The 25,528-nt window shown below is 37.3% G+C and overlaps 1 protein-coding gene across 3 annotated transcripts in view; it reads left to right on the top strand.

The window, feature by feature from the left end:
* The window catches only part of ARHGAP9 (Rho GTPase activating protein 9), a 343,366-nt gene that overhangs the window by 222,564 nt on the left and 95,274 nt on the right, over positions 1-25,528 (top strand). For all 3 annotated transcript variants that reach the window (XM_053708184.1, XM_053708185.1, XM_053708186.1), the window contains 5 exons: positions 4,242-4,352; positions 14,608-14,669; positions 16,459-16,546; positions 19,433-19,528; positions 23,862-23,960. In XM_053708184.1, coding sequence (XP_053564159.1) covers positions 4,242-4,352; positions 14,608-14,669; positions 16,459-16,546; positions 19,433-19,528; positions 23,862-23,960 — 456 coding nt within the window. The remainder of the gene's footprint in view (positions 1-4,241; positions 4,353-14,607; positions 14,670-16,458; positions 16,547-19,432; positions 19,529-23,861; positions 23,961-25,528) is intronic.

Genomic DNA, 25,528 nt, shown 5'->3' with positions numbered 1-25,528 from the left:
GAGATTTTGCTTGTAGAAAGATGATGCCTGAACCAATAAGTCATCCAGGCAGGACGCTACTGCAATCCCGGAACCGAATCATGGCCCAGAAACCCTTGAGAAACTCTGGGAACCGTGGCAAAGCCATTGTTGAACCACAAACTGAAACAGTTTGGTCCTTTTGAATGGGAACCTGAGGGTACGCCTCCTTCAGGTCTAAGGTTGTTATAAACTGACCCTCTTGCACCAAGGAAGAATGGAACGAATAGTCTCCATCTTGAAGGACGGTATTCTGAGAAACTGTTTAAACATTTTAGGTACAAATTAGGACAAAAAAATTCCTCTTCTTTGGAACCACAAATAGAATGGAAAATAAACCAAACCCTGTTCCTAAACTGGAACTGAAACAATAACTGGGCTACAGATAATCTTGAGAGGTGGAACCTACTCCTGGGATGAAGGAGTTGAATTCCAATTTGTAACCCTGGAACACTATATCTACAGGCCTATAGAGATCTAGGACATCTTGTATCCAGGCATGAGAAAAACTGAGATAGACTGCCCCCACAGGATCCGATCCTGGATCGGGGGCAAACCCTACATGCTGAATGGGAGTTAACTACAGTTTCTTTAATTACTTCCTCCTGATCCAAGACTGACTGGTTATCCAAGAGGATATGAACTACTCCTGCTTGGAAGACAAAGGGGAAGAACGTCTTGAAGTTATGAAGGAACAAAAAGTAGCAACAGAAATACATTTTTTTTGCCTAATAGCCCTTCTGAGGAATCAGACAAGGCGTTGGACCAAAAGATGCCACACTTGTGCATAAAAGCCTCCATACTTAAACGAGCATCTATCTTAACCAGAATAGCAATGGCCCCTACTACTTTTAAGTACCATGTGCCATGATATTTAAAGGAGACAGTTTATTACAGACAGGTGATGTGGAAAAAGGATTCCTTGACTTCTCCTATACCTGAGAAACATTCTCCTAGCCCGATCAAGAACAGGAGCATTTTTACAGATGAATCCTAGTATGTATAAAATGTACTAGATTCTTGAGGATTGACAACTACAGGAGAATCAAAGTCTACCAGGTAGCCAACCCCTCCTACCCAAAGTTGTACAGGCTTGAATCTGAAGAGTACTACTTCAGCACCAGATGAAGGATTTATACTGTCCAAATAAGAGGTTTAACCCTCAGATGCTACCGTCTATCCTCCTCATCAGACTATAAGAAGGGCAATATGCATAGCAGCAAGTGGAGCAGAAACCTTACTATCATTAAATTTGCTCTTGCGAATACCCTCTAAGATAGGAAAAGCAGATAAAGCCACAGATACCAGAAGATACGACGTGGGCAAACAATTCTGCAGGCAAATAACTCATCCAGGAGATTGAGAGGAACCGCAGGGCACTGCATGTGATGCCATAAAAGGCTTGGGACGTTTGGGAAGAAAGCTGTGGCATAGCCTAAACAGCATCATCCGGGGAGACATGAGGCTAAAAATAATTTTGAAAATTAAATTATTTAAAATATTTAAAATGACACTGTCACTTTAAGATTATAGAGACTACTTAAAAATCTAAATATATTTAAGAACAGACCTCTGTTCCATTCTTTAGCAAAATAAAAATATTGATTGGATTAAGATAGTATTTCCTTAAGTGAAGGAAATCTAACATAAACAATGTATTAGAATGTGAAACCTATGAAACACAGTCTAAAATTAACCCCAATCCGACTCCGTATAAGCAGGTCAACATTGGGACATTTATTTACACATAATGGAAATCAAACATGTGCTGCCAAGGTAGGGGGAAGACAAAACTCCTCCGACCCTAAATTGCTTTTTCTTTTTCACAGCTTATGGGAAAAACATATAAAAAAATCGATTTAATCATAATTCTTTCCTAACACTTGGGAAGATTAAACCCTCAGTGAAAACAGTGACTGTCAAAAAATGGATGTTCTTAAGAGCTATCCCTCACACACACTGTTCCATTCTTTTTTCCCAGAGGCATAGAAAAAAACAAATAAAATAAGAGGCAGGCCGAACGTCAGCTCCGTTCCGTTTTCATGCCAGAGAATGGGGCGGAGTAGAAAACAAGCGCTCAACCACCTCTAAAATGGCGCCGCTCCGTAATGTAGAGAAGGAGGCGCTAGAATTATTACAGCGTCCTCAGAGCTCTGGTTAAACATTTCGCAAAACAAATAATTGTCAAAAAAATACATAAAAAATACAGTTACACTCATAATAACACCATCTAATAAAAATTATTGAAAAACAAATATTGCACAAAAAAGTTATAAGGGCTTAAAGATATGAGGTCTCAGGTGTTACAGCTGTGGACCGCAATACAATAGTGCAGCTGTGGAGGTTATTTCTAGTAGTAAAGGCAGCTGTGGTTATTGGGAGTCAGAACATAACTTGTGCAACAGTAATAATAATACCATCCCATATAATAAAATTATATTCAAATTATATTAGCACACTATAGCGCTACCATTTTATGCTCCACTTGTAATCTAGGCCTAGAACTTTACATTTATGTCTTCACTATTTAAACAACTAATACAATTTGAAGAAATACATCAACTAAGGACTAATACAACTACATATATTCTAAGGACTAATACAACTACATATATTCTAAGGACAAATACATCTGCATATATTGTAAGGCTACTCTTTGTTTTTAATGCATTATCATGTCTAAGATTTAGTTAGGGCCAGATTACAAGTAGAGTGGTATTTAACACTCCCGCTTGAGTGTTAACTCTGCTACAAGTCATTTTTTTAACACGTCAGGTAGCGCTCGTATTACAAGTTAAAAGTAAAACGTTTCTGCTTGCGTGCTAACCTGACATGCATAAAAAGCCTAACGTAGAATATCATGCATGCAATAAAGTATTCCCCTATAGAAGTCAATGGAGCAAAAAAAGTGGAAAAAAACACCCACCTTGCACGCAAACCCGATCGCATATTCTCAAGTGTGCTAACTGAAATGAAAATATAAATATTTCACATTCCAATGTTCTTCACATAGCAGAATATGTTCTATTTATTCATAAATACATGTTTCTACATATATCTGATGGTATTTTGGTACAATATATACCTATAACTATATAAGCAGTATATACATACTGTATATACATGATTATATATAGGTATTTATATGTATATATATATATATATATATATATATATATATATATATATATATATATATATATATATATATATAGATGATGATAGATAGATATAGGAATATCTATTTATAAATACTTAGAACATTTTCTGCTACGTGCAGAGCAATGGAATTTATTAAATATGAATATTACATAAATATGCTTTTACATGTTTATCTTTACTTGACTGCAAAGGGCTCCAATGCACTTATATATATGTCTATGTGTATTTATGTTTTTATATGTGTATTTATGTCTGTAAATACATATATACACATATAAATACATCTGTATACATATATAGACACATATATATATATATATATATATATATATATATATATATTTATTTATATACATACATACACATGTTTAGCAATGTATATGTATGTATCTCTATGTTAAAGTCCTTTGCCTATCTTTGTTTCGGACACCTGAGACCTCATATCTTTGAGCCCTTATATCTTTTTTGTGCAATATTTTTTTTTAATAATTTGTATTAGATGGTTTTATTATGAATGCAACTGTACTTTGTAATGTATTTTTGATGTGTTTGGTGACTCTTTTTTTGTTTTGCAAAAAAGTTTACTAGAGCTCCCGATTGCACTCAAGTGATCACGTTTACTTTCAACTTGTAATACGAGTGATATACCTGACACGCACAAACACATACGATAAATCTCTTTTTGCTTTTGTGTTACTGTTAGCACGCCACTCATAATCTTGCCCTTAGTGTTTAATGTCCCTTTAATTTGATTCAAGTACATAACAACATCTGGAATATAAAAAAATAAATAGATTGCACTGACCACTGCACAAAATGGTAGATCTCTAAAATCTGGGCTTCCTCTTTAGTAGGGGAAAAAATATGCAGATATAGTGTAATGATATTTTCTTTTTGTTGTTGTTGTCATAATTTATCCATAACTCATTACTAAACTTGTAAATTATAATTTGTAATACATAAATAACAAATATGCATGATATGCCAAAATTATTTACAAAATGTCCCCTAATAGTGCTTATCTGTCTTCTGATAACTGTGCTTGACTCATGTCTCTACAGGCAAACCACAGGAGGAACCTCTCACTAAATCAGTTTGAAAGCTTTTCTGATACAAGCACAACAGCTGAACTAAATAGACTACCCTTGGTCACAGTCCTGGATGTCCCCCATGTAAGCATTCAGTTTATGGTACTCACCTTACTCTTTCAACTCTCGGAACAATTACATAATAAGATGCATACAGGGAGTGCAGAATTATTAGGCAAGTTGTATTTTTGAGGATTCATTTTATTATTGAACAACAACCATGTTCTCAATGAACCCAAAAAACTCATTAATATCAAAGCTGAATAGTTTTGGAAGTAGTTTTTAGTTTGTTTTTAGTTATAGCTATTTTAGGGGGATATCTGTGTGTGCAGGTGACTATTACTGTGCATAATTATTAGGCAACTTAACAAAAAACAAATATATACCCATTTCAATTATTTATTTTTACCAGTGAAACTAATATAGCATCTCAACATTCACAAATATACATTTCTGACATTCAAAAACAAAACAAAAACAAATCAGTGACCAATATAGCCACCTTTCTTTGCAAGGACACTCAAAAGCCTGCCATCCATGGATTCTGTCAGTGTTTTGATCTGTTCACTATCAACATTGCATGCAGCAGCCACCACAGCCTCCCAGACACTGTTCAGAGAGGTGTACTGTTTTCCCTCCTTGTAAATCTCACATTTGATGATGGACCACAGGTTCTCAATGGGGTTCAGATCAGGTGAACAAGGAGGCTATGTCATTAGATTTTCTTCTTTTATACCCTTTCTTGCCAGCCACGCTGTGGAGTACTTGGACGCGTGTGATGGAGCATTGTCCTGCATGAAAATCATGTTTTTCTTGAAGGATGCAGACTTCTTCCTGTACCACTGCTTGAAGAAGGTGTCTTCCAGAAACTGGCAGTAGGACTGGGAGTTGAGCTTGACTCCATCCTCAACCCGAAAAGGCCCCACAAGCTCATCTTTGATGATACCAGCCCAAACCAGTACTCCACCTCCACCTTGCTGGCATCTGAGTCGGACTGGAGCTCTCTGCCCTTTACCAATCCAGCCACGGGCCCATCCATCTGGCCCATCAAGACTCACTCTCATTTCATCAGTCCATAAAACCTTAGAAAAATCAGTCTTGAGATATTTCTTGTCCCAGTCTTGACGTTTCAGCTTGTGTGTCTTGTTCAGTGGTGGTCGTCTTTCAGCCTTTCTTACCTTGGCCATGTCTCTGAGTATTGCACACCTTGTGCTTTTGGGCACTCCAGTGATGTTGCAGCTCTGAAATATGGCCAAACTGGTGGCAAGTGGCATCTTGGCAGCTGCACGCTTGACTTTTCTCAGTTCATGGGCAGTTATTTTGCGCCTTGGTTTTTCCACACGCTTCTTGCGACCCTGTTGACTATTTTGAATGAAACGCTTGATTGTTCAATGATCACGCTTCAGAAGCTTTGCAATTTTAAGAGTGCTGCATCCCTCTGCAAGATATCTCACTATTTTTAACTTTTCTGAGCCTGTCAAGTCCTTCTTTTGACCCATTTTGCCAAAGGAAAGGAAGTTGCCTAATAATTATTCACACCTGATATAGGGTGTTGATGTCATTAGACCACACCCCTTCTCATTACAGAGATGCACATCACCTAATATGCTTAATTGGTAGTAAGCTTTCGAGCCTATACAGCTTGGAGTAAGACAACATGCATAAAGAGGATGATGTGGTCAAAATACTCATTTGCCTAATAATTCTGCACTCCCTGTAAAACAACTCAGATATGTCTTAACAGGACAATAAAATGCAAAATGAAAACACTTAAAGCACACATTTTTTAACACATGGGGGTGGTCTATGTAAAGTATTGAAATCAGGGTGCTCTGACAAAATGCCGACGGACATTTGGCCGACAGCATTCTGTCCGACGGATAGAATGCCGAAGCATGTTCCGAGTTCGGCCGAGGACAGATATGCTCCGGAGTGCCCTGTTCTAATCAGAGCCTCGGGTGCCGCAACCACCTCTGGGAACCTAACAATGGGTCCCAGCCCGCACGTCTTGTAATTCTCTGTCTGTGAAATGATCTATCTATTGAATCTATTTATCTATCTATCTATCTATCTTGTGGCCGGACTGTTATCTGACAGCCACTCGTGTGTCGGACTATTATCCATCGGCCAAATGTCCGTCTGCTAAATGTCTGTCGGCCAAATGTCCGTTGGCTAACAGTCCGGCCACAGGAAATCAGTGATATAAACTGTATTAAATTGACTACACAGGCAGCCTTTATCAATAACCCACCTATCACAAACTGACTCATTGGTTTACTTCTAGTGAGGCGATCAGCGTCTAAACAATAGTATAACACAATAAAAATGAATATTTTTCTAGTAAGGTGATATAGTAACACGGTTTCATCAATACAATATTTGTCTTAAGGGACAATAGTTCCTCTGGTTAGAATATAATATAAATATACAGTTTCAAAGTGCATGTAAATTGGAGCTCATTTTAAATCAGAATAACCTTTGACTGAACACAGCCAAGTTCACAGGAGGGAAGAGCTCACTCCTCAAGCAAATCCCATCCCTCTTTAGGCTATACCATATGTATAACTTTGCAATCAAATCAAACAGAATTTTTCCACTTCACAATCATTGTCCAGTTAACAAGTAGGTCTCCTTGGAAAGCGACGTCTCCTTCCCTCTTTGGATCTGACACCCCGTATCACTCTCCTTTATCCGGGACTCATTTCCAGCAGCCGAACTACACAGCAATTTAGTGCTCAACTTCAAACTGGCATCATCAGCTTGGAAGTACAAAAGGATATAAATAGCACCATCATGGTTACAATATAAACAGTAATCTATTAAACATTCTAGTTAAAACGATTGCAGACAGCATATCCAGAAAGAGGTAAGTCCCGGTACTATTGCGTCACTGAGTCAGCTGAATTTTTTTCGGCACAGGACAGTGATCCTAGCTGAAATAACCCAGCCTACATTTCCACCTCTATTAAAAGTAACAGCCAAAATCTAAATGGATAGATAGTTTACTGTGTATTGCCTCCATCTGATACAAAGTACAAACAATGTAACAATTTCCATGTATAAATGTTTGTACTTAGTATCAGAGGGAGGGGGTACATAGTAATAGATTGCTTTTAATAGAAGTGGAAGGGAAAGCTGCCCCAGTGATGAACTAGTAGTGGGAATTACCTATTTCTGGATATGCTGTCTGCAATCATTTTAACTGGAATATTTAATAAATTAGTGTTTTTGACGTAACATCGATGGTTCTCCTAGTATCCTTTTGTACTTCTAAACAATGGTAATGAATACACAGCTGGTAATGATGTTTAATGTATATTTTTATATGGAAGGGGAGCATATACAAAGGGTAGCATATACAAAGGGGAGCATATACAAAGGGTAGCATATACAAAGAGTAGTATATACAAAGGGGAGCATATACAAAGGGTAGCATATACAAAGGGGAGCATATACAAAGGGTAGCATATACAAAGGGTAGCATATACAAAGGGTAGCATATACAAAGGGGAGCATATACAAAGGGGAGCACATACAAAGGGGAGCATATACAAAGGGTAGCATATACAAAGGGTAGTATATACAAAGGGGAGCATATACAAAGGGTAGCATATACAAAGGGGAGCATATACAAAGGGGAGCATATACAAAAGGGAGCATATACAAAGGGTAGCATATACAAAGGGGAGCATATACAAAGGGTAGCATATACAAAGGGGAGCATATACAAAGGGGAGCATATACAAAGAGGAGCATATACAAAGGGGAGCATATACAAAGGGTAGTATATACAAAGAGGAGCATATACAAAGGGGAGCATATACAAAGGTTAGTATATACAAAGGGTAACATATACAAAGAGGAGCATATACAAAGGGGAGCATATACAAAGGGAAGCATATACAAAGAGGAGCATATACAAAGGGGAGCATATACAAAGGGTAACATATACAAAGGGGAGCATATACAAAGGGTAATATATACAAAGGGTAACATATACAAAGGGGAGCATATACAAAGGGTAGCATATACAAAGGGGAGCATATACAAAGGGGAGCATATACAAAGAGGAGCATATACAAAGGGTAACATATACAAAGGGTAACATATACAAAGGAAAGCATATACAAAGGGGAGCATATACAAAGGGTAGCATATACAAAGGGGAGCATATACAAAGGGGAGCATATACAAAGGGGAGCATATACAAAGAGGAGCATATACAAAGGGGAGCATATATAAAAGGTAGCATATACAAAGGGTAACTTATACAAAGGGTAACATATACAAAGGGTAATATATACAAAGGGGAGCATATACAAAGGGTAACAAATACAAAGGGGAGCAAATACAAAGGGTAACATATACAAAGGGGAGCATATACAAAGGGTAGCATATACAAAGGGGAGCATATACAAAGGGGAGCATATACAAAGGGTAACATATACAAAGAGGAGCATATACAAAGGGTAGCATATACAAAGGGGAGCATATACAAAGGGAAGCATATAAAAAGGGGAGCATATACAAAGGGTAATATATACAAAGGGGAGCATATACAAAGGGTAATATATACAAAGGGGAGCATATACAAAGGGAAGCATATACAAAGGGTAACATATACAAAGGGGAGCATATACAAAGGGTAACATATACAAAGGGGAGCATATACAAAGGGTAGCATATACAAAGGGGAGCATATACAAAGGGGAGCATATACAAAGGGTAACATATACAAAGGGGAGCATATACAAAGGGTAGTATATACAAAGGGAAGCATATACAAAGGGGAGCATATACAAAGGGTAGCATATACAAAGGGGAGCATATACAAAGGGAAGCATATACAAAGAGGAGCATATACAAAGGGTAACATATACAAAGGGGATATACAAAGGGGAGCATATACAAAGGGGAGCATATACAAAGGGGAGCATATACAAAAAGGAGCATATACAAAGGGAAGCATATACAAAGGGCAGCATATACAAAGGGGAGCATATACAAAGGGTAACATATACAAAGAGGAGCATATACAAAGGGTAGCATATACAAAGGGGAGCATATACAAAGGGAAGCATATAAAAAGGGGAGCATATACAAAGGGTAATATATACAAAGGGGAGCATATACAAAGGGTAATATATACAAAGGGGAGCATATACAAAGGGAAGCATATACAAAGGGTAACATATACAAAGGGGAGCATATACAAAGGGTAACATATACAAAGGGGAGCATATACAAAGGGTAGCATATACAAAGGGGAGCATATACAAAGGGGAGCATATACAAAGGGTAACATATACAAAGGGGAGCATATACAAAGGGTAGTATATACAAAGGGAAGCATATACAAAGGGGAGCATATACAAAGGGTAGCATATACAAAGGGGAGCATATACAAAGGGAAGCATATACAAAGAGGAGCATATACAAAGGGTAACATATACAAAGGGGATATACAAAGGGGAGCATATACAAAGGGGAGCATATACAAAGGGGAGCATATACAAAAAGGAGCATATACAAAGGGAAGCATATACAAAGGGCAGCATATACAAAGGGGAGCATATACAAAGGGTAACATATACAAAAAGGAGCATATACAAAGGGTAGCATATACAAAGGGGAGCATATACAAAGGGGAGCATATACAAAGGGAAGCATATACAAAGGGTAGCATATACAAAGGGGAGCATATACAAAGGGGAGCATATACAAAAAGGAGCAGATACAAAGGGGAGCATATACAAAGGGGAGCATATACAAAGGGGAGCATATACAAAAAGGAGCATATACAAAGGGAAGCATATACAAAGGGTAACACATACAAAGGGTAGCATATACAAAGGGGAGCATATACAAAGGGGAGCATATACAAAGGGAAGCATATACAAAGGGGAGCATATACAAAGGGAAGCATATACAAAGGGGAGCATATACAAAGGGTAGTATATACAAAGGGGAGCATATACAAAGGGTAGCATATACAAAGGGAAGCATATACAAAGGGGAGCATATACAAAGGGTAGTATATACAAAGGGGAGCATATACAAAGGGAAGCATATACAAAGGGAAGCATATACAAAGGGGAGCATATACAAAGGGTAGTATATACAAAGGGGAGCATATACAAAGGGAAGCATATACAAAGGGGAGCATATACAAAGGGTAGTATATACAAAGGGGAGCATATACAAAGGGTAGCATATACAAAGGGTAGCATATACAAAGGGGAGCATAGACAAAGGGAAGCATATATAAAGGGGAGCATATACAAAGGGGAGCATATACAAAGGGAAGCATATACAAAGGGGAGCATATACAAAGGGTAGTATATACAAAGGGGAGCATATACAAAGGGGAGCATATACAAAGGGAAGCATATACAAAGGGAAGCATATACAAAGGGTAGTATATACAAAGGGTAGTATATACAAAGGGGAGCTTATACAAAGGGGAGCATATACAAAGGGTAGTATATACAAAGGGGAGCATATACAAAGGGTAGTATATACAAAGGGAAGCATATACAAAGGGAAGCATATACAAAGGGGAGCATATACAAAGGGTAGTATATACAAAGGGGAGCATATACAAAGGGTAGCATATACAAAGGGTAGTATATACAAAGGGGAGCATATACAAAGGGAAGCATATACAAAGGGAAGCATATACAAAGGGGATCATATACAAAGGGTAGTATATACAAAGGGGAGCATATACAAAGGGTAACATATACAAAGGGTAACATATACAAAGGGTAACATATACAAATGGGAGCATATACAAAGGGAAGCATATACAAAGGGGAGCATATACAAAGGGTAACATATACAAAGGGTAACATATTCAAAGGGTAACATATACAAATGGGAGCATATACAAAGGGGAGCATATACAAAGGGAAGCATATACAAAGGGAATCATATACAAAGGGTAGTATATACAAAGGGGAGCATATACAAAGGGTAGCATATACAAAGGGTAGCATATACAAAGGGAAGCATATACAAAGGGGAGTATATACAAAGGGGAGCATATACAAAGGGAAGCATATACAAAGGGAAGCATATACAAAGGGGAGCATATACAAAGGGTAGTATATACAAAGGGGAGCATATACAAAGGGTAGCATATACAAAGGGTAGTATATACAAAGGGGAGCATATACAAAGGGTAGCATATACAAAGGGTAGTATATACAAAGGGTAGCATATACAAAGGGAAGCATATACAAAGGGGAGCATATACAAAGGGGAGCATATACAAATAGCTGTGATACTGAAGTGGGGGTCAACATGAAGTCTTGGGTCTACATCTAAACCAGCTTCTTTCAGGGATTTCGTCTTGAACAGATTGTGTCTGACATCAGTCAAAATTAAACTTTCAATATTCATATAGAGCACTGGTTTTCAAACCTGTCCTCAGGCCTCCCCAACAGGCCAGGTTTTCAGGATTACCTTGGATGAGAGCAGGTAAAATAACCAGTGTCCTGGAGGCCTGAGGACAGGTTAGAAAACCAGTGATATAGAGCATGCAGTAATACACAACTTTCCAATATACTTGTTATCTAATTTTCCTTTGGTAAACGCATACCTAGGAAGGAGCATGAATGCACTACTGGGAGCTAGCTGCTGACTGATGAATGCACATGTATGCCTCTTGTTATTGACTTACCCAATATGTTCTGCTAGCTCCCAGTTAAACATTGCTGCTCCTTCAACAAAGGATATAAAAACAATAAGGAAATATAATAATAAATTATATGCTGTAACTGAGAGAAAAATGTTTGGTTTCATGTCCCTTTGAATGTACCAACAGTAGTCAAAATTAAACTTTCATGATTCAAATAGGTCAGCGTTCTAATTTACTTTTATAATCAGATGTGCTTTGTTCTTGGCATTCTTTGCTAAAAGCTAAACCTAGGTAGGTTCATATGCTAATTTCTAAGCCCTAGAGGGCCGCTTCTTATCTTAGTGTATTTTGACATTTTTTTGCTGCTGGACGGCGTTAGTTCATGTGTGCCATATAGATAACATTGTGCTCACTCCCGTGGAGTTATTTAGTAGAGTCCACACTGATTGGCTAAAATGCATGTCTGTCAAAAGGACTGAAATAAAGGGTCAGTCTGTAGAAGCTTAGATATAAGGTAATCACTGAGGTAAAAATGGTATTATTATAACAGTGTTGCTTATGCAAAACTAGGAAATGGGTAATAAAGGGATTATCAATCTTTTTAAACAATAACATTTTTCAAGTAGACTGTCCCTTTAAATTTGACAATAGAAGTAAATTGGAAAGTTGTTTACTTTATCTCTGAATCACAAAACAAAACAAAATGGGTTTAATGTCCCTTTATTTAAGTAGATGGGGTATGCAGTTTATTGAGATACAAGAGAATAAGCTTGATAAAAGTCTGCAAACAAATAGTGTTAATAGCACTAACATTTGTATTAGCAACTTGCTCTATACCATAGTCTCTTGTGGGCTACAACCACTTCCTGTATCTGTGCAGCTATATCCGCTGGCTCTTTCAGAATGCAAATCTATCCCTTGCTCTGTTTTGGGAAGGTTAGTGTGGGTGCACCAAGTCTGTACAGTGCCAAATAAATAAACACAATGGGGCCTATCTATAAAGCTCCGTACAGAGCTTGAGGGCCTGTGTTTCTGGTGAGCCTGCAGGCTCGCCAGAAACACCAGTTATGAAGCCATAACCCTGTGAGCCTGCTCTGATGAGGCGGACAGGAATCGCCGGAATTCAACCCAATCGAGTACGATCGGGTTGATTGACACCCCCCTGCTGGCAGCCGATTGGCCGCGAGTCTGCAGGTGGTGGCGTTGCACCAGCAGCTCCCAAGAGCTGCTGGTGCAATGCTGAATACGGAGAGCGTATTTCTCTCCGCATTCAGCGATGTCTGCCTCACAGTATCTAACGCTGCAAATACTTGCAATAGTTACATAAAACTAACATGCATGTTTGTGCAGTTCTTGTCAGTGGAATAGATACACTATTAGTGGAAGGGGATATGCCCCGCCATAAGTATAGAAATAAAAAGTGTTTGTTTTTTCTCTCAGTACAATAGCATCTGTTTTACAAAAAGGTAACGCAATTTAAAGGGACATGAAAGTAGTAGACTTTAGTAGACTTTTCCGTTTACTTTTAGCTCTTGGTATCCCTTGTTGAAAAGCATACCTAAGTAGGGCTATGTGCAGCAATATACTACAGGGAGGCACCTGATGATTGGTGGCTACTCACATATGCACAGAATGTAAGATGTAGTGAATGTATTGTAAAGAAAAGTGTCCCTAAGCAGCTGCTACATTAATGAGAAATGTGGCCCTTAACTTAAAGGGACACTGTACCAAAAATATTTATTTCGTGATTCAGATTGAGCATGAAATTTTAATCAACTTTCTAATTTACTCCTATTATCAATTTTTCTTCGTTCTCTTGCTATCATTATTTGAAAAAGAAGGCATCTAAGCTTTTTTTTGGTGTCATTACTCTGGACAGCACTTTTTTATTGGTGGATGAATTTATCCACCAATCAGCAAGGACAACCCAGGTTGTTCACCAAAAATGGGCCGGCATTTAAACTTACATTCTTGCATTTCAAATACAGATACCAAGAAAATAAAGACAATTTGATAATAGGAGTAAATTAGAAAGTTGCTTAAAATTTCATGCTCTATCTGAATCATGAAAGAAAAATTTTGGGTACAGTGTCCCTTTAAATCTCCATTTACTACCTTATTTGTTGTACAGTATAGCTTTTATACTATTTTAAACATGCTTTAATCCCTGTTTTAACCTGTAACTTCAGTATCAAGATGTAGATATGATAGGAACTAGTAGCAGAAGTATTTTATAGGGGCAGTAAAGTAAAAAATAAACATTCATGATTTAGACAGAGCATGCAATTTTAAACATTCCAATTTACTTCTATTATCAAGTTTGCTTGTTCTTTAGGTATTTGTTGAAGAATATATCCAGGTAGGTGATAGGTGCTTAGGAGTATGCACGTGTCTTTAGCAGTCTATGGCACCGTTTTTGCAACAATGTATATATTGCTATAAACATTGTTGCAAACACTGCTGCCACATGGATAAAGAAAATACACATGCATGCTCCTGAACACACTTACATGTATGTTTTAACAAAGAAAACCAAGAGAACTAAGTAAAATTGATGGGAAGATTGGAAAGTTGCTTAAAATTATATGCTCTATCAAACCAATTTAAGTATAATTTTGACTGTACTGTGCCTTTAAATATGTTCTTCTCAGTAAATAGAGTAAGTGTTTACATGCAGTGCTTTCTTCTGTTTTTCAGGAGGTGGAAAAAGCAGGTCAATTAAACAAGACAAAGATTGCAGAAGGTGGAAGAAAGCTAAAGTAAGTTTATGAAATTAAATTATTTTGAAAGCAATAGGATACCCAGGGTATGTAGCATTTATTCACATAATGATCAGTCTGCAGAAAAATATGCTCAGCAGATTGTCCTTAACCAGTCAGCAAGCACAGTTTTCAAAGATCAATTTGCTTCAGCAAAGTGCGCACGTTACCCGTAAGAAAGCAAAGAATTGTTGCAATTCTGACTTGCGTGTGTTCGTCTGGATTACTGAATTGGTTACTTCTGATCTAGTCATGCTAAACTTGTAAAACAAGGGAGATTACAGTCAAATATAACCAGGATGTGCCTTAAAGGGACAGTAAACACCTTGAGATTTTTATATAAAGGACTAGATTAGCGGAGAACTAATTTATAGCGTGCCCAAAAAAGGGGCAAACTTGCCTGTTTGTAGGAGTATGATAAATAAACAGCCATTACAAACTGCTGGTTATTAGCATCTTTATTTTTAATAAAGTAACTGCGTGAATCAGTTATAAGGGGCGAAAGTTGGCATGTGTGGGTTGTTTGAAAAAGAAAAAAAACGCACTGCAAAGTACCTTAACGTTACAGTCTATGGGGACTGTGTATTCCCAGTAAATATAATAAATATTTAAAATTGCTGCCCATCGCTGCACGACTTACCCCTTTGCTGTGCTAGTTCTCATGCCGTGTCTCACGGCATGAGAACAAGGCTCCCATTGGAGCCTATGAAAGTGTGCTCTTGTGATGAATGCAATGCTTTTGTGCAATGCAAACGCGAGGTCGTGTTCGCATTGCACCTCACTTGTAATACCAGATCACATTTGCGTGCGCTGGTATTACTAAATTGAGCTCAAGTTGAGCGATATTTTGCATTCAACTTCTAATCTGGCCCAATATGTTTAGTTGTGCATAACAGAATGACTTAGCAATATAAGTTTATTATTTATTTTGCCCCCTTTCATGTAATATAGCTCTGAAAATTAAGCAATTTCTACTTCTCAGAGTATGAAAACCCACCTGCTGACTTCAAGGTTTTAACTCTACTACATACCTTTTACTGATTTGCTTTTACTGCTAACAACTGCAAAACAGAAAACTTTATACTAACTGCATGACAGTGACTAGCCTGCTAGTCTGCTGACTAAAGCCCTGATTGCCTCCTCTGAATGATGCACTTGGTGGGTGCAGTTTGGCTATTGATAAATAACTGCTGTAAAAAAGATTTTAATTTGTTATTAAAACATTAAAACTTGGCTGATATGTTATTCTATTGCAACACAACACAAATGTCTTGTAATTACAAGGTGTTTACTGTCCCTTTAAAGAGACGAATTATAAATGGGTCAAATTAACAATTAGGGATGGAGTTTCCTGTTGTTTGAAATGTCTGCCCATCTGCAAGTGAATGATTATAACTTCTAAAATAATTTGTTGCTTCATGTGCTGTTCCCCAGAATGTTAAGAAATAAATTTAACTGTTTGTAAAAATAACAACTCATTTTTCTCAAAACAAAGAGTTAATTCCCACAGATAACTTAAGCAATATGGCTTCTACTTTAAAAATAAGATGCTGAAGTGTTGGGAGGAGCAAAAGGTTGTTTCATTTCATTTATACAACATTTATACATTTATCTGTAACCACTATTCACTGGGACATTTGTAATTATATTGTTTTGCTATTTTATCATAAATATATCATAATTAACTCTACTCATTAATTTTGCAGCGCAAAGGAAATTGCATATTGTTAAAGTGTTTAACCCCCGATATTATAGCATAAGAGACATCCACTTCTCTTGTTTTCATCAGGAAGAACTGGATTTCATCTTTGGTTGTTCTAACTGGAAACAGTCTGGTATTCTACAAGGATCCAAAAGTGCAGGCACCTTCAGGCTGGGTAAGAGCTAATGCAAGGTTACTGAAGATTGGAGATTGTATAGGTTCTGTAACCTATATAGAATATCATAACAAAGGGGTTAATAAATGAAAACCAAATTGATGCACTGCACTAGAGAACTTAAAGGGACACTGAACCCAGATTTTTTCTTTTGCGATTCAGAAAGAGCATGCAATTTTAAGAAACTTTCTAATTTACTCCTTTTATCAAATTTTCTTCATTCTCTTGGTATCTTTATTTAAAATGCAAGAATGTAAGTTTAGATGCCGGCCCATTTTTGGTGAACAACTTGGGTTGTTCTTGCTGATTGGTGGATAAATGCATCCACCAATAAATAAGTGCTGTCCATGGTCTGAACCAAAAAATAGCTTAGATGCCTTCTTTTTTTCAAATAAAGATAGCAACAGAACAAAGAGAAAATTATAATAGGAGTAAATTAGAAAGTTGCTTAAAATTGCATGCTCTATCTGAATCACAAACGAATTTTTTTTGGGTTCAGTGTCCCTTTAAACTGATTGGATCAGAGACCTGTATGTTTAGGTATCTGCTAATTAATACTTTACCTAGGTAAACACTATGGGAGGCCATGTTTGCTACTTGGGTCATGTCTAGCAGGCTATAACCTTAGTTGTATTAATAGAATAACAAATTTGCTCAAAACAGAACATTTGTAGAGGGCACTATACTAAAGAGTGTTGACAAACAAACAAAGTGAAACAAAATTTGGAAATATGAGATGATGAGTGTCTCTTATAGTAGAAAGTCCACAAGTCTGCTCTTCTTCTGGCGGTTTGGGCTTCTAAGGATGATTTATGAATAGAACAAAGAAGAGCGCCTCATTGTGCAGAAATCATAATCCGAAGGGTAATGTCTGGGCAAAAATGGATACTCACATAAAAGTTTGCGATGTGAAGTAGTGCAATCAGCGTGGGCTTTAAAGTCACCAGCTGACTTTTGTCGGGTAATCTCTTAGGATGCCAAGGAAATTGTGTGTTCTTATGTTTTGATGCTCCTGTCCCTTCAAAATAGAAAAGATAGGGGAACCCAATGGTGCAGGAAAAACTAACAATAAATGTGCCCAATGAAAGTGTCATGTTCTGTCTCAGGATATTTTGTGAGAGCCTCATTGTCTGAAACATTTGCTTTAAATGAAGATTAGTAAAAAGATATCAGATTTATTTAAATAACAAAATACTTTGATTGAGTAAATTCTTGCAGGGTATTTTAAATATATACTATTCAGGTATGTTATGTCCACATACACCAGGAGTGGAAAGGAACAAACAAGTAAGCAGAGATGCAGATTCAAAAGGAAAGTCTTTCTCCTGGTAATAACTGAAGTGCAGGATTTGCACAAAGCAGGAAACAACCTTGTAAACAGGTAGCAGCTTTAAAGGTAAAGTCTTTGTCCTGGTAATAACTGAAGTGCAGGATTTGCACAAAGCAGGAAACAACCTTGTAAACAGGTAGCAGCTTTAAAGGTAAAGTCTTTGTCCTGGTAATAAATGAAGTGCAGGAATTGCACAAGGTAGGAAACAAACTTGTTAACAGGTGCAAAGGTGAAGTCTTCCTCCAAAATGTTCTGAAGTACAGGAAACAGGTTCTGGCTTGTGACAAAAACAGAAACAATGTGAAGACAATGTGCAGCCTAACAGCCAGTCTTAAATAGGAAGGTTTTGCACAGGATTGGTACACAGGTGTAATTACAAATAAGACAAATACTCATTTAACAGATCTTTTAAGTTGCATACTATTGCATTTGAAACTAATCTGCTAGAACTGGCTGTGGCTCAACATACAAGCAATCAGTGTAGTAAGCACAGAGCCACAGGTTCAAATCCCCACACAGCCCTTTCGAGCAGAATACCTCCCGGACCTTTTCTTTTTCTTTTTTAGTCTGAAGCTTGGTTCGTGACAGATAGTCGCAAAAGGGTACTCACATGAAGGTTAGCACTGCGAGATAGTGCTAACAAAGCAGGCTGGGCTTTAAGTCTTCAGCTGACTGAATCTTCTTCCATCTCCCAGGTGTCAGTTCTGGTGCTGTCACTTTACCATGTATGGGCACCCACTGCTGAGTGGGCTTTAGAACACCCAATTTCCTTGACATCCTAAGAGATTACCCAACAAAAGTCAGCTGGAGTCTTTAAAGCCCAGCCCACACTTATTGCACTACTTCAACGTGCAAACCTTTATGTGAGTATCCATTTTTGCGCAGACATTACCCTTTTGAACATTATGATTTTTGCTCCATGAGGCGCTCTTCTTTGTTTTATTCTTAGTTGTATTAATGCATGTACATAGCTGTAACTCATGTTATCTCTTAATCAGGATGATAGGTTACCATGACAAAATGATAGAAATGGAATGTTGGAGTCCTTATTTGCCCTGGGCTCCACATTTTGCAGGGAATATTAAATTTACAGATAGTACAGTTATATAAGTGTAATTAACATATACATTTATTAAATATAATATAAAATATTTATATATATATATATATATATTAATTTTAAAATAATATTTAATCTATATTAAGTTCCTTTTTCATGTTGTTTCTTGTGGAAACTTTAGTAACTTCAATCATTTTACATATATTATTAGATCATGTTTAAATATAGGACCCCAAGTAATGGGAATTTTGTGCTAAAGCAGAAGTGATGTTGGTCTTTGGCAAAACAAAGATATTCTTGTTTTAAATTTTAGATAAAAAAAACACATTTTTTTCATTGATGCACAGAACAAAAACTAATATTGTCTTTACTGGTTTGGAAATGTGGAAGTTGTGAAATTATTTTGTTCCTTGGTTGATTCCTCTGTGTCAGTTACATTTGAATTTATTTATAAAACATTATTCAGAATAAAATCTTTATTATTCCTTTATACCAGAAACCCTCCAATAGTAAGCCTGAGAGCAGTGTGGATCTCAGAGGTGCCAGTATTGACTGGGCTCAGGAAATGTCAAGCAAGAAGAATGTCATTCATGTAAGTCTACTCTAATGACTATTATGTTCAACTTTATAGTAACTGGACATGTAACACGTGTGATTATACTTACCTTGGAGAGTCCTCATCTTTGTTACCTAAGTGATATATAACAGTATTAGATCTCTGGGTAAGCACTGTTAAAGTTAATACAGCCAGAAATAAATGCGAGCGGACATGATACGATGTAGCGCATCATGTCTGCTGCACATCGATAAATGCCGTCAGCATATGCTGTCTGCATTTATCATTGCACCAGCAGGGGTGTCAATCAACCCAATTGTATTCGATCGGGTTGATTTCTGTCTGCTGCCTCAGAGCAGGCGGACAAGTTATGGAGCAGCGGTCTTTAGACCGCTGCCTCATAACTTCTGTTTCCGGTGAGCCTGTAGGCTCGCTGGAAACAAGGGGCATCAAGCTCTATTTGGAGCTTGATAATTCGGCCCCTAAATGTTAGCCTTAAAGGAATAGAAAACATATATAGCTTAGAATGTATGGTAAAGATGAAGCTTAAAGGGACAGAAAGTGTTAAAAATGTCTTTCTTGCAAATTAAATACAATTATTTAGATATGTAAAAAAAAAAATTGTTTTAAAAATAGTAAAGTAAAACATTTATTTTGAGTTTCAAGTTAACAGGAATTGCAATTGGGTCTTAAGACCATCCCTACTAAGAATGGCCCCCTAAGCAGTTCTGCAGATTGTCAAATTCAAAATCTGGCACTGATGCGCTACTATATTTTTTAACAAATTGTACAAAGAAGTCTGGACACTGTCTCACCCTCTTAGCCTTTCAAATAAGACTAAGATCTCTCCACTTAGTCAAAAATTGTTATTAGGAATGCAGAAATATGAAAGGCGCTTGGGAGCTGAGGGATATGTTATAATCTGTCTATGACTACTAGAAAAATAATGTCTTTGACCAAAAAAGATGAATTGTAGTTTATCAAAGCATATATATGGGTGTTGTTGGATTTATTATCTAAACAAAATTGTTGGATTTATTATACAAATTGCTTTCAATCTATGTATGGGCCTAAATACACCCATATATATGCTTTGATAAACTACAATTAATCTTTTTTGGTCAAAGACATAATTTTTCTAGTAGTCATAGACAGATTATAACATATCCCTCAGCTCCCAAGCGCCTTTCATATTTCTGCATTCCTAATAACTAGTTTTTTAACGGGACACTAAATACTTTAAGTCGATCTTCGGGGGTTAGTGTTAGTTTTTTTAAGGGTGTATTGGGTGTGTTTTATTTTTAGGTTAGGGCTTTGGGCCACAAAAGAGCTAACTGCCCTTTTTAGGGCAATGCCGATCCAAATGCCCTCTTCAGGGCAATGGGGAGCTTAGGTTTTTTTAGTTAGTATTTTATTTGGGGGGTTGGTTGTGTGGGTGGTGGGTTTTACTGTTGGGGGGATTGTTTGTATTTTTTTTTTTTACAGATAAAAGAGCTGATTTCTTTGGGGCAATGCCACGCAAAAGGCTCTTTTAAGGGCTATTGATAGTTTAGTTTACGCTAGGGTTTTTTTATTTTGGGGGGCTTTTTTTATTTTGATAGGGCTATTAGATTAGGTGTAATTAGTTTAAATATCTTGTAATTTGTTTATTATTTTCTGTAATTTAGTGGGTTTTTTTTTGTACTTTAGCTAATTCTATTTAATTTATTTTATTGTATTTAATTTAGGTCATTTATTCAATTGTAGTGTAGTGTTAGGTGTTAGTGTAACTTAGGTTAGGTTTTATTTTACAGGTAAATATGTATTTATTTTAGCTAGGTAGTTATTAAATAGTTAATAACTATTTAGTAACTATTCTACCTAGTTAAAATAAATACAAACTTGCCTGTAAAATAAAAATAAACCCTAAGCTAGCTACAATGTAACTATTAGTTATATTGTAGCTAGCTTAGGGTTTATTTTACAGGTAAGTATTTAGTTTTAAATAGGAATTATTTAGGTAATAATATTAATTTTTTATTTAGATTTATTGTAATTATATTTAAGTTAGGGGGTGTTAGGGTTAGACTTAGGTTTAGGGGTTAATACATTTAGTATAGTGGCAGCGACTTTGGGGGTGGCAGATTAGGGGTTAATAAATGTAGGTAGGTGGCGGCGATGTTAGGGATGGCAGATTAGGGGTTAATAATATTTAACTAATGTTTGGGAGGCGGGAGTGCAGCGGTTTAGGGGTTAATATGTTTATTATAGTGGCGGCGATGTCTGGAGCGGCAGAATAGGGGTTAAAAATTTTCTTTTAGTGTTTGCGATGCGGGAGGGCCTCGGTTTAGGGGTTAATAGGTAGTTTATGGGTGTTCAAAAATATAAAAGTGTAAAATTAGTGCGCCAACGGTCTAAAATCAACTATCAATATAAAAGTGAATAAAAAGTGCATATGCAGATGGCAATCATAAAGTGATAATTTCAAAAATTGAGACCAAGTAGGAAACAGATAAGTTATTCCTAGGTCTAAACTAAAATAACAAATGGTGATAGTAAATTAGTGATGTCTTGGCAGTATACTCCTTAATAAAAAAGGGGGTACTGGCATTTAAAATACAAGGCAATGGTTGTTAATAGACACAGCGATATAGTTAAATCGTTAATAGATACAACGATATAGTAAAATCGTCCCAATACACAAAGTTCAAATGTATACAAATGTGGTGGGCGTATTGTCCAAATCACAGGAGGCAAGCACTTCTTCAAACGATCCCTGTTGGTGGCCCAGGGGTAGATACTACATGGAAAAGGAGATAAAAGAAGGCGCCAACATAGTGCGGTTACCAATGAGATGGGACACGCAGTGCAAATAAAACCAAATACTCACAGGATGAAGGACACTTGAAAAGTGTCACAAGTGCCTCCTGGACCCTCAGAGTTGTCCAGCTAACTCCCACTCCACTGTGGTGGTAAGATTCCGCTCGTCTCTGCCAATACAGGTAGCTACGCTGGTGGTCTTGGCTATAGTCAGTGTTCCAAAAGGACTGACTTGCGGTCTACTTAGATCAAGATGTCCAGTTTTGATCCGTGCTCTCCAAAGAGGAGTAAAACAGCAAGGCAAATGGTGGTTTGTATTGTGATGGCAAAATCAAATGTTACCAATGTTGATGACAAAGAAAGTTCGTGGCTACAATCTTAAAATGAATAAGACTTTAATGGCACAACGTTTCTCGGTCTGTACGTGACCGTTTCCTCAGGTGCATAAGTGTATGATAAAACACATAAAAACCACGAACTTATAACAATCAGTACGGCGTCTTCAGATACACACCGCGCTTTCAAAGAACTTTCTTTGTCATCAACATTGGTAACATTTGATTTTGCCATCACAATACAAACCACCATTTGCCTTGCTGTTTTACTCCTCTTTGGAGAGCACGGATCAAAACTGGACATCTTGATCTAAGTAGACCGCAAGTCAGTCCTTTTGGAACACTGACTATAACCAAGACCACCAGCGTAGCTACCTGTATTGGCAGAGACGAGCGGAATCTTACCACCACAGTGGAGTGGGAGTTTATGGGTGTTAGTGTACTTTGTAGCACTTTAGTTATGAGTTTTGTGCTACAGCGTGGTACCATAAAACTCTTAACTACTGATTTTAAAATGCGTTACAGATCTTGGAGGTAGAGGGTGTACCGCTCACTTTTTGGCCTCCCAGGACAGACTCGTAATACCAGCGCTATGGAAGTCCCATAGAAAAAAGGCTTTACGAAGTTTACGTAAGTTGTTTTGCGTTAAGGCCAAAGAAGTGTGCGTTGCCCCTAAACCTGCAAGACTCATAATAGCAGCGGTAGTGAAAAAGCAGCGTTAGGACCTGTTAACGCTGCTTTTTCAGCCTAACGCACAACTCGTAATCTAGCTGTTTGTTGTTAGTTCTTCAGAGATGACTCCTTGAGTATCCTGGCAAATACTACTTTTTTGCACAAATCTGTGTGTGGTCTGTGCGCTATATCATGCATTCTGTGTTTGGTCTTTCCCACTCAGTGTCACATGATTTTTTTAAACTGCATGAACAAATCTATAAAATTTCCTTCTGCCCTATTTTCCACTTATGTAAGGAATCCATAAAAAAAATCTAAAATTTTCACAGAAGCCTGTGTGAGATACTGATTAAATCTAGTTTACTTCTCACTATAAATTGCTAGCTTAGATTCACTAACATTAGAAAACTCTCTCTAGTCTCAGTAACTTCACCAAATTAAGTAAAAGTGAAATGTGTATTGGCTTGAGGGAAACATTGCATAGAATCACATAGGAAGTTCCTAGTGTCCTCACAAATTCACATTAACCCACTAAATTTAACATACTTTCTGTGCTTTTTCAGCTCCGCATGGTGACAGGGAATGAGTTCCTTCTGCAATCTGACAAGGACCTAGTTATTCAGGAGTGGTATGATGCTCTGCAGAGGGTCATCGAAAGGCTGGTATGTGATATCACCACCAAATATATTATACAGTCTGTCATTTATCTGACACAGTTTAGCCTACTCTTAAAGTTATTGCCATATGAGACCTAGATCTTTCTTTTAAATTAGACATTAACTGGAAGTACTGGAAGATTCATTGTTTGTGTCAAGAGATGGATTACAAGCGCTTGTTGAGGGCGATTTATACATTGTGATGAATGTAAACTGCACTATTTAGAAATCTCCTGTGTATATCTGTATAAATACTTAATAACCAGATGGACAGAGGTAGGGGTTGGCACAAAAATGACTTAGATTTACTAAACTTAAAACCAGGACTGGGCTGGGACTAGAAAATAGGCCTAGGCATTTAAATGCAGAGCAGCCCACACCAGTTAGACCTCTGTCAGCTACGTAGCCATAAAACATCAGATCGCTCGTTTTGCAGCACCTGTGCTTAATAGCCAGACAGAAAATGTACTTTATGCTTTAAATTTATTGTTACCCATATTAAGAGAGTGTGGCCCATATTTAGAGAGTGTGGTATATAGCAGCAAGGCCCACATAAGATTCTGGCCAACTGAGCATTTGCCTTGTATGCCCTATGGCCAGTCCAGGCCTGCTTAAAACATCATTTTACAGTTAAAGGGACAGTAAATTTAAACTTTAATGGATTGGATAGAGCATTCAATTTGAAACACCTTTCCAATTTACTTCTATTATAATTTTTGCTTAAAACTCTTGAAATCTTTTGTTAAGAGTAATCCTAGGTAAGCTCAGTAGCATGCACGTTTCTTTAGCCATCTGGCAGTAGTGTTTGCAACAATGTTTATAGAAACATTAGAAACATAATTGCAATATACATGTATCGGAGAACATGCTTCTAGTAAAAGTTATTAGTGTTAGTATTTTTCTCTGCATGTGCATGTGAAGCATAGCTAGATATTCTCAGTGCACCAGCATTTTAAATAGTGCAGCTGCTCAGAGTGCAAGTGGGGCTTATATCATGTCAGCAAACTTGAGTTATTACCAGATGATACAATCACCTAAGGCTCTCTGAGCAAGTGCTGTGTTTAAAATGCTGGTGCATGGTGCATAATTAAATACACTTTTGAAACAGCTATAGTTTTTTTTTTGCTAATACATATATATTACAAAAATGCTATTCAAAACTGAAATGCATCCATTTCTCTAGCTTAACTTGGTTCTGCAGCTACACTGGTAAATAGTAACCTGTCAGCTCATGTGTAGGGTACAGTTATCTCTAATTTAACTCCCTGGTGCTGCAGCTAAACTGCCTGTGAGGGAGGTACAGTGATTAGTAAATAGCTAACCTGTCAGCTCATGTGTAGGGTACAGTTATCTCTAATTTAACTCCCTGGTGCTGCAGCTAAACTGCCTGTGAGGGAGGTACAGTGATTAGTAAATAGCTAACCTGTCAGCTCATGTGTAGGGAACAGTTATCTCTAGCTTAACTCCCTGGTGCTGCAGCTACACTGCCTGTGAGGGAGGTACAGTGATCAGTTAATAGCTAACCTATCAGCTCATGTGTAGGGTACATTTACCTATGTAACTTAACTCCCTGG

Source organism: Bombina bombina, chromosome 3 (assembly GCF_027579735.1).
Source record: "Bombina bombina isolate aBomBom1 chromosome 3, aBomBom1.pri, whole genome shotgun sequence".
NCBI classification, from domain to species: domain Eukaryota; kingdom Metazoa; phylum Chordata; class Amphibia; order Anura; family Bombinatoridae; genus Bombina; species Bombina bombina.
This window is presented reverse-complemented; position numbering and strand designations above follow the sequence as displayed.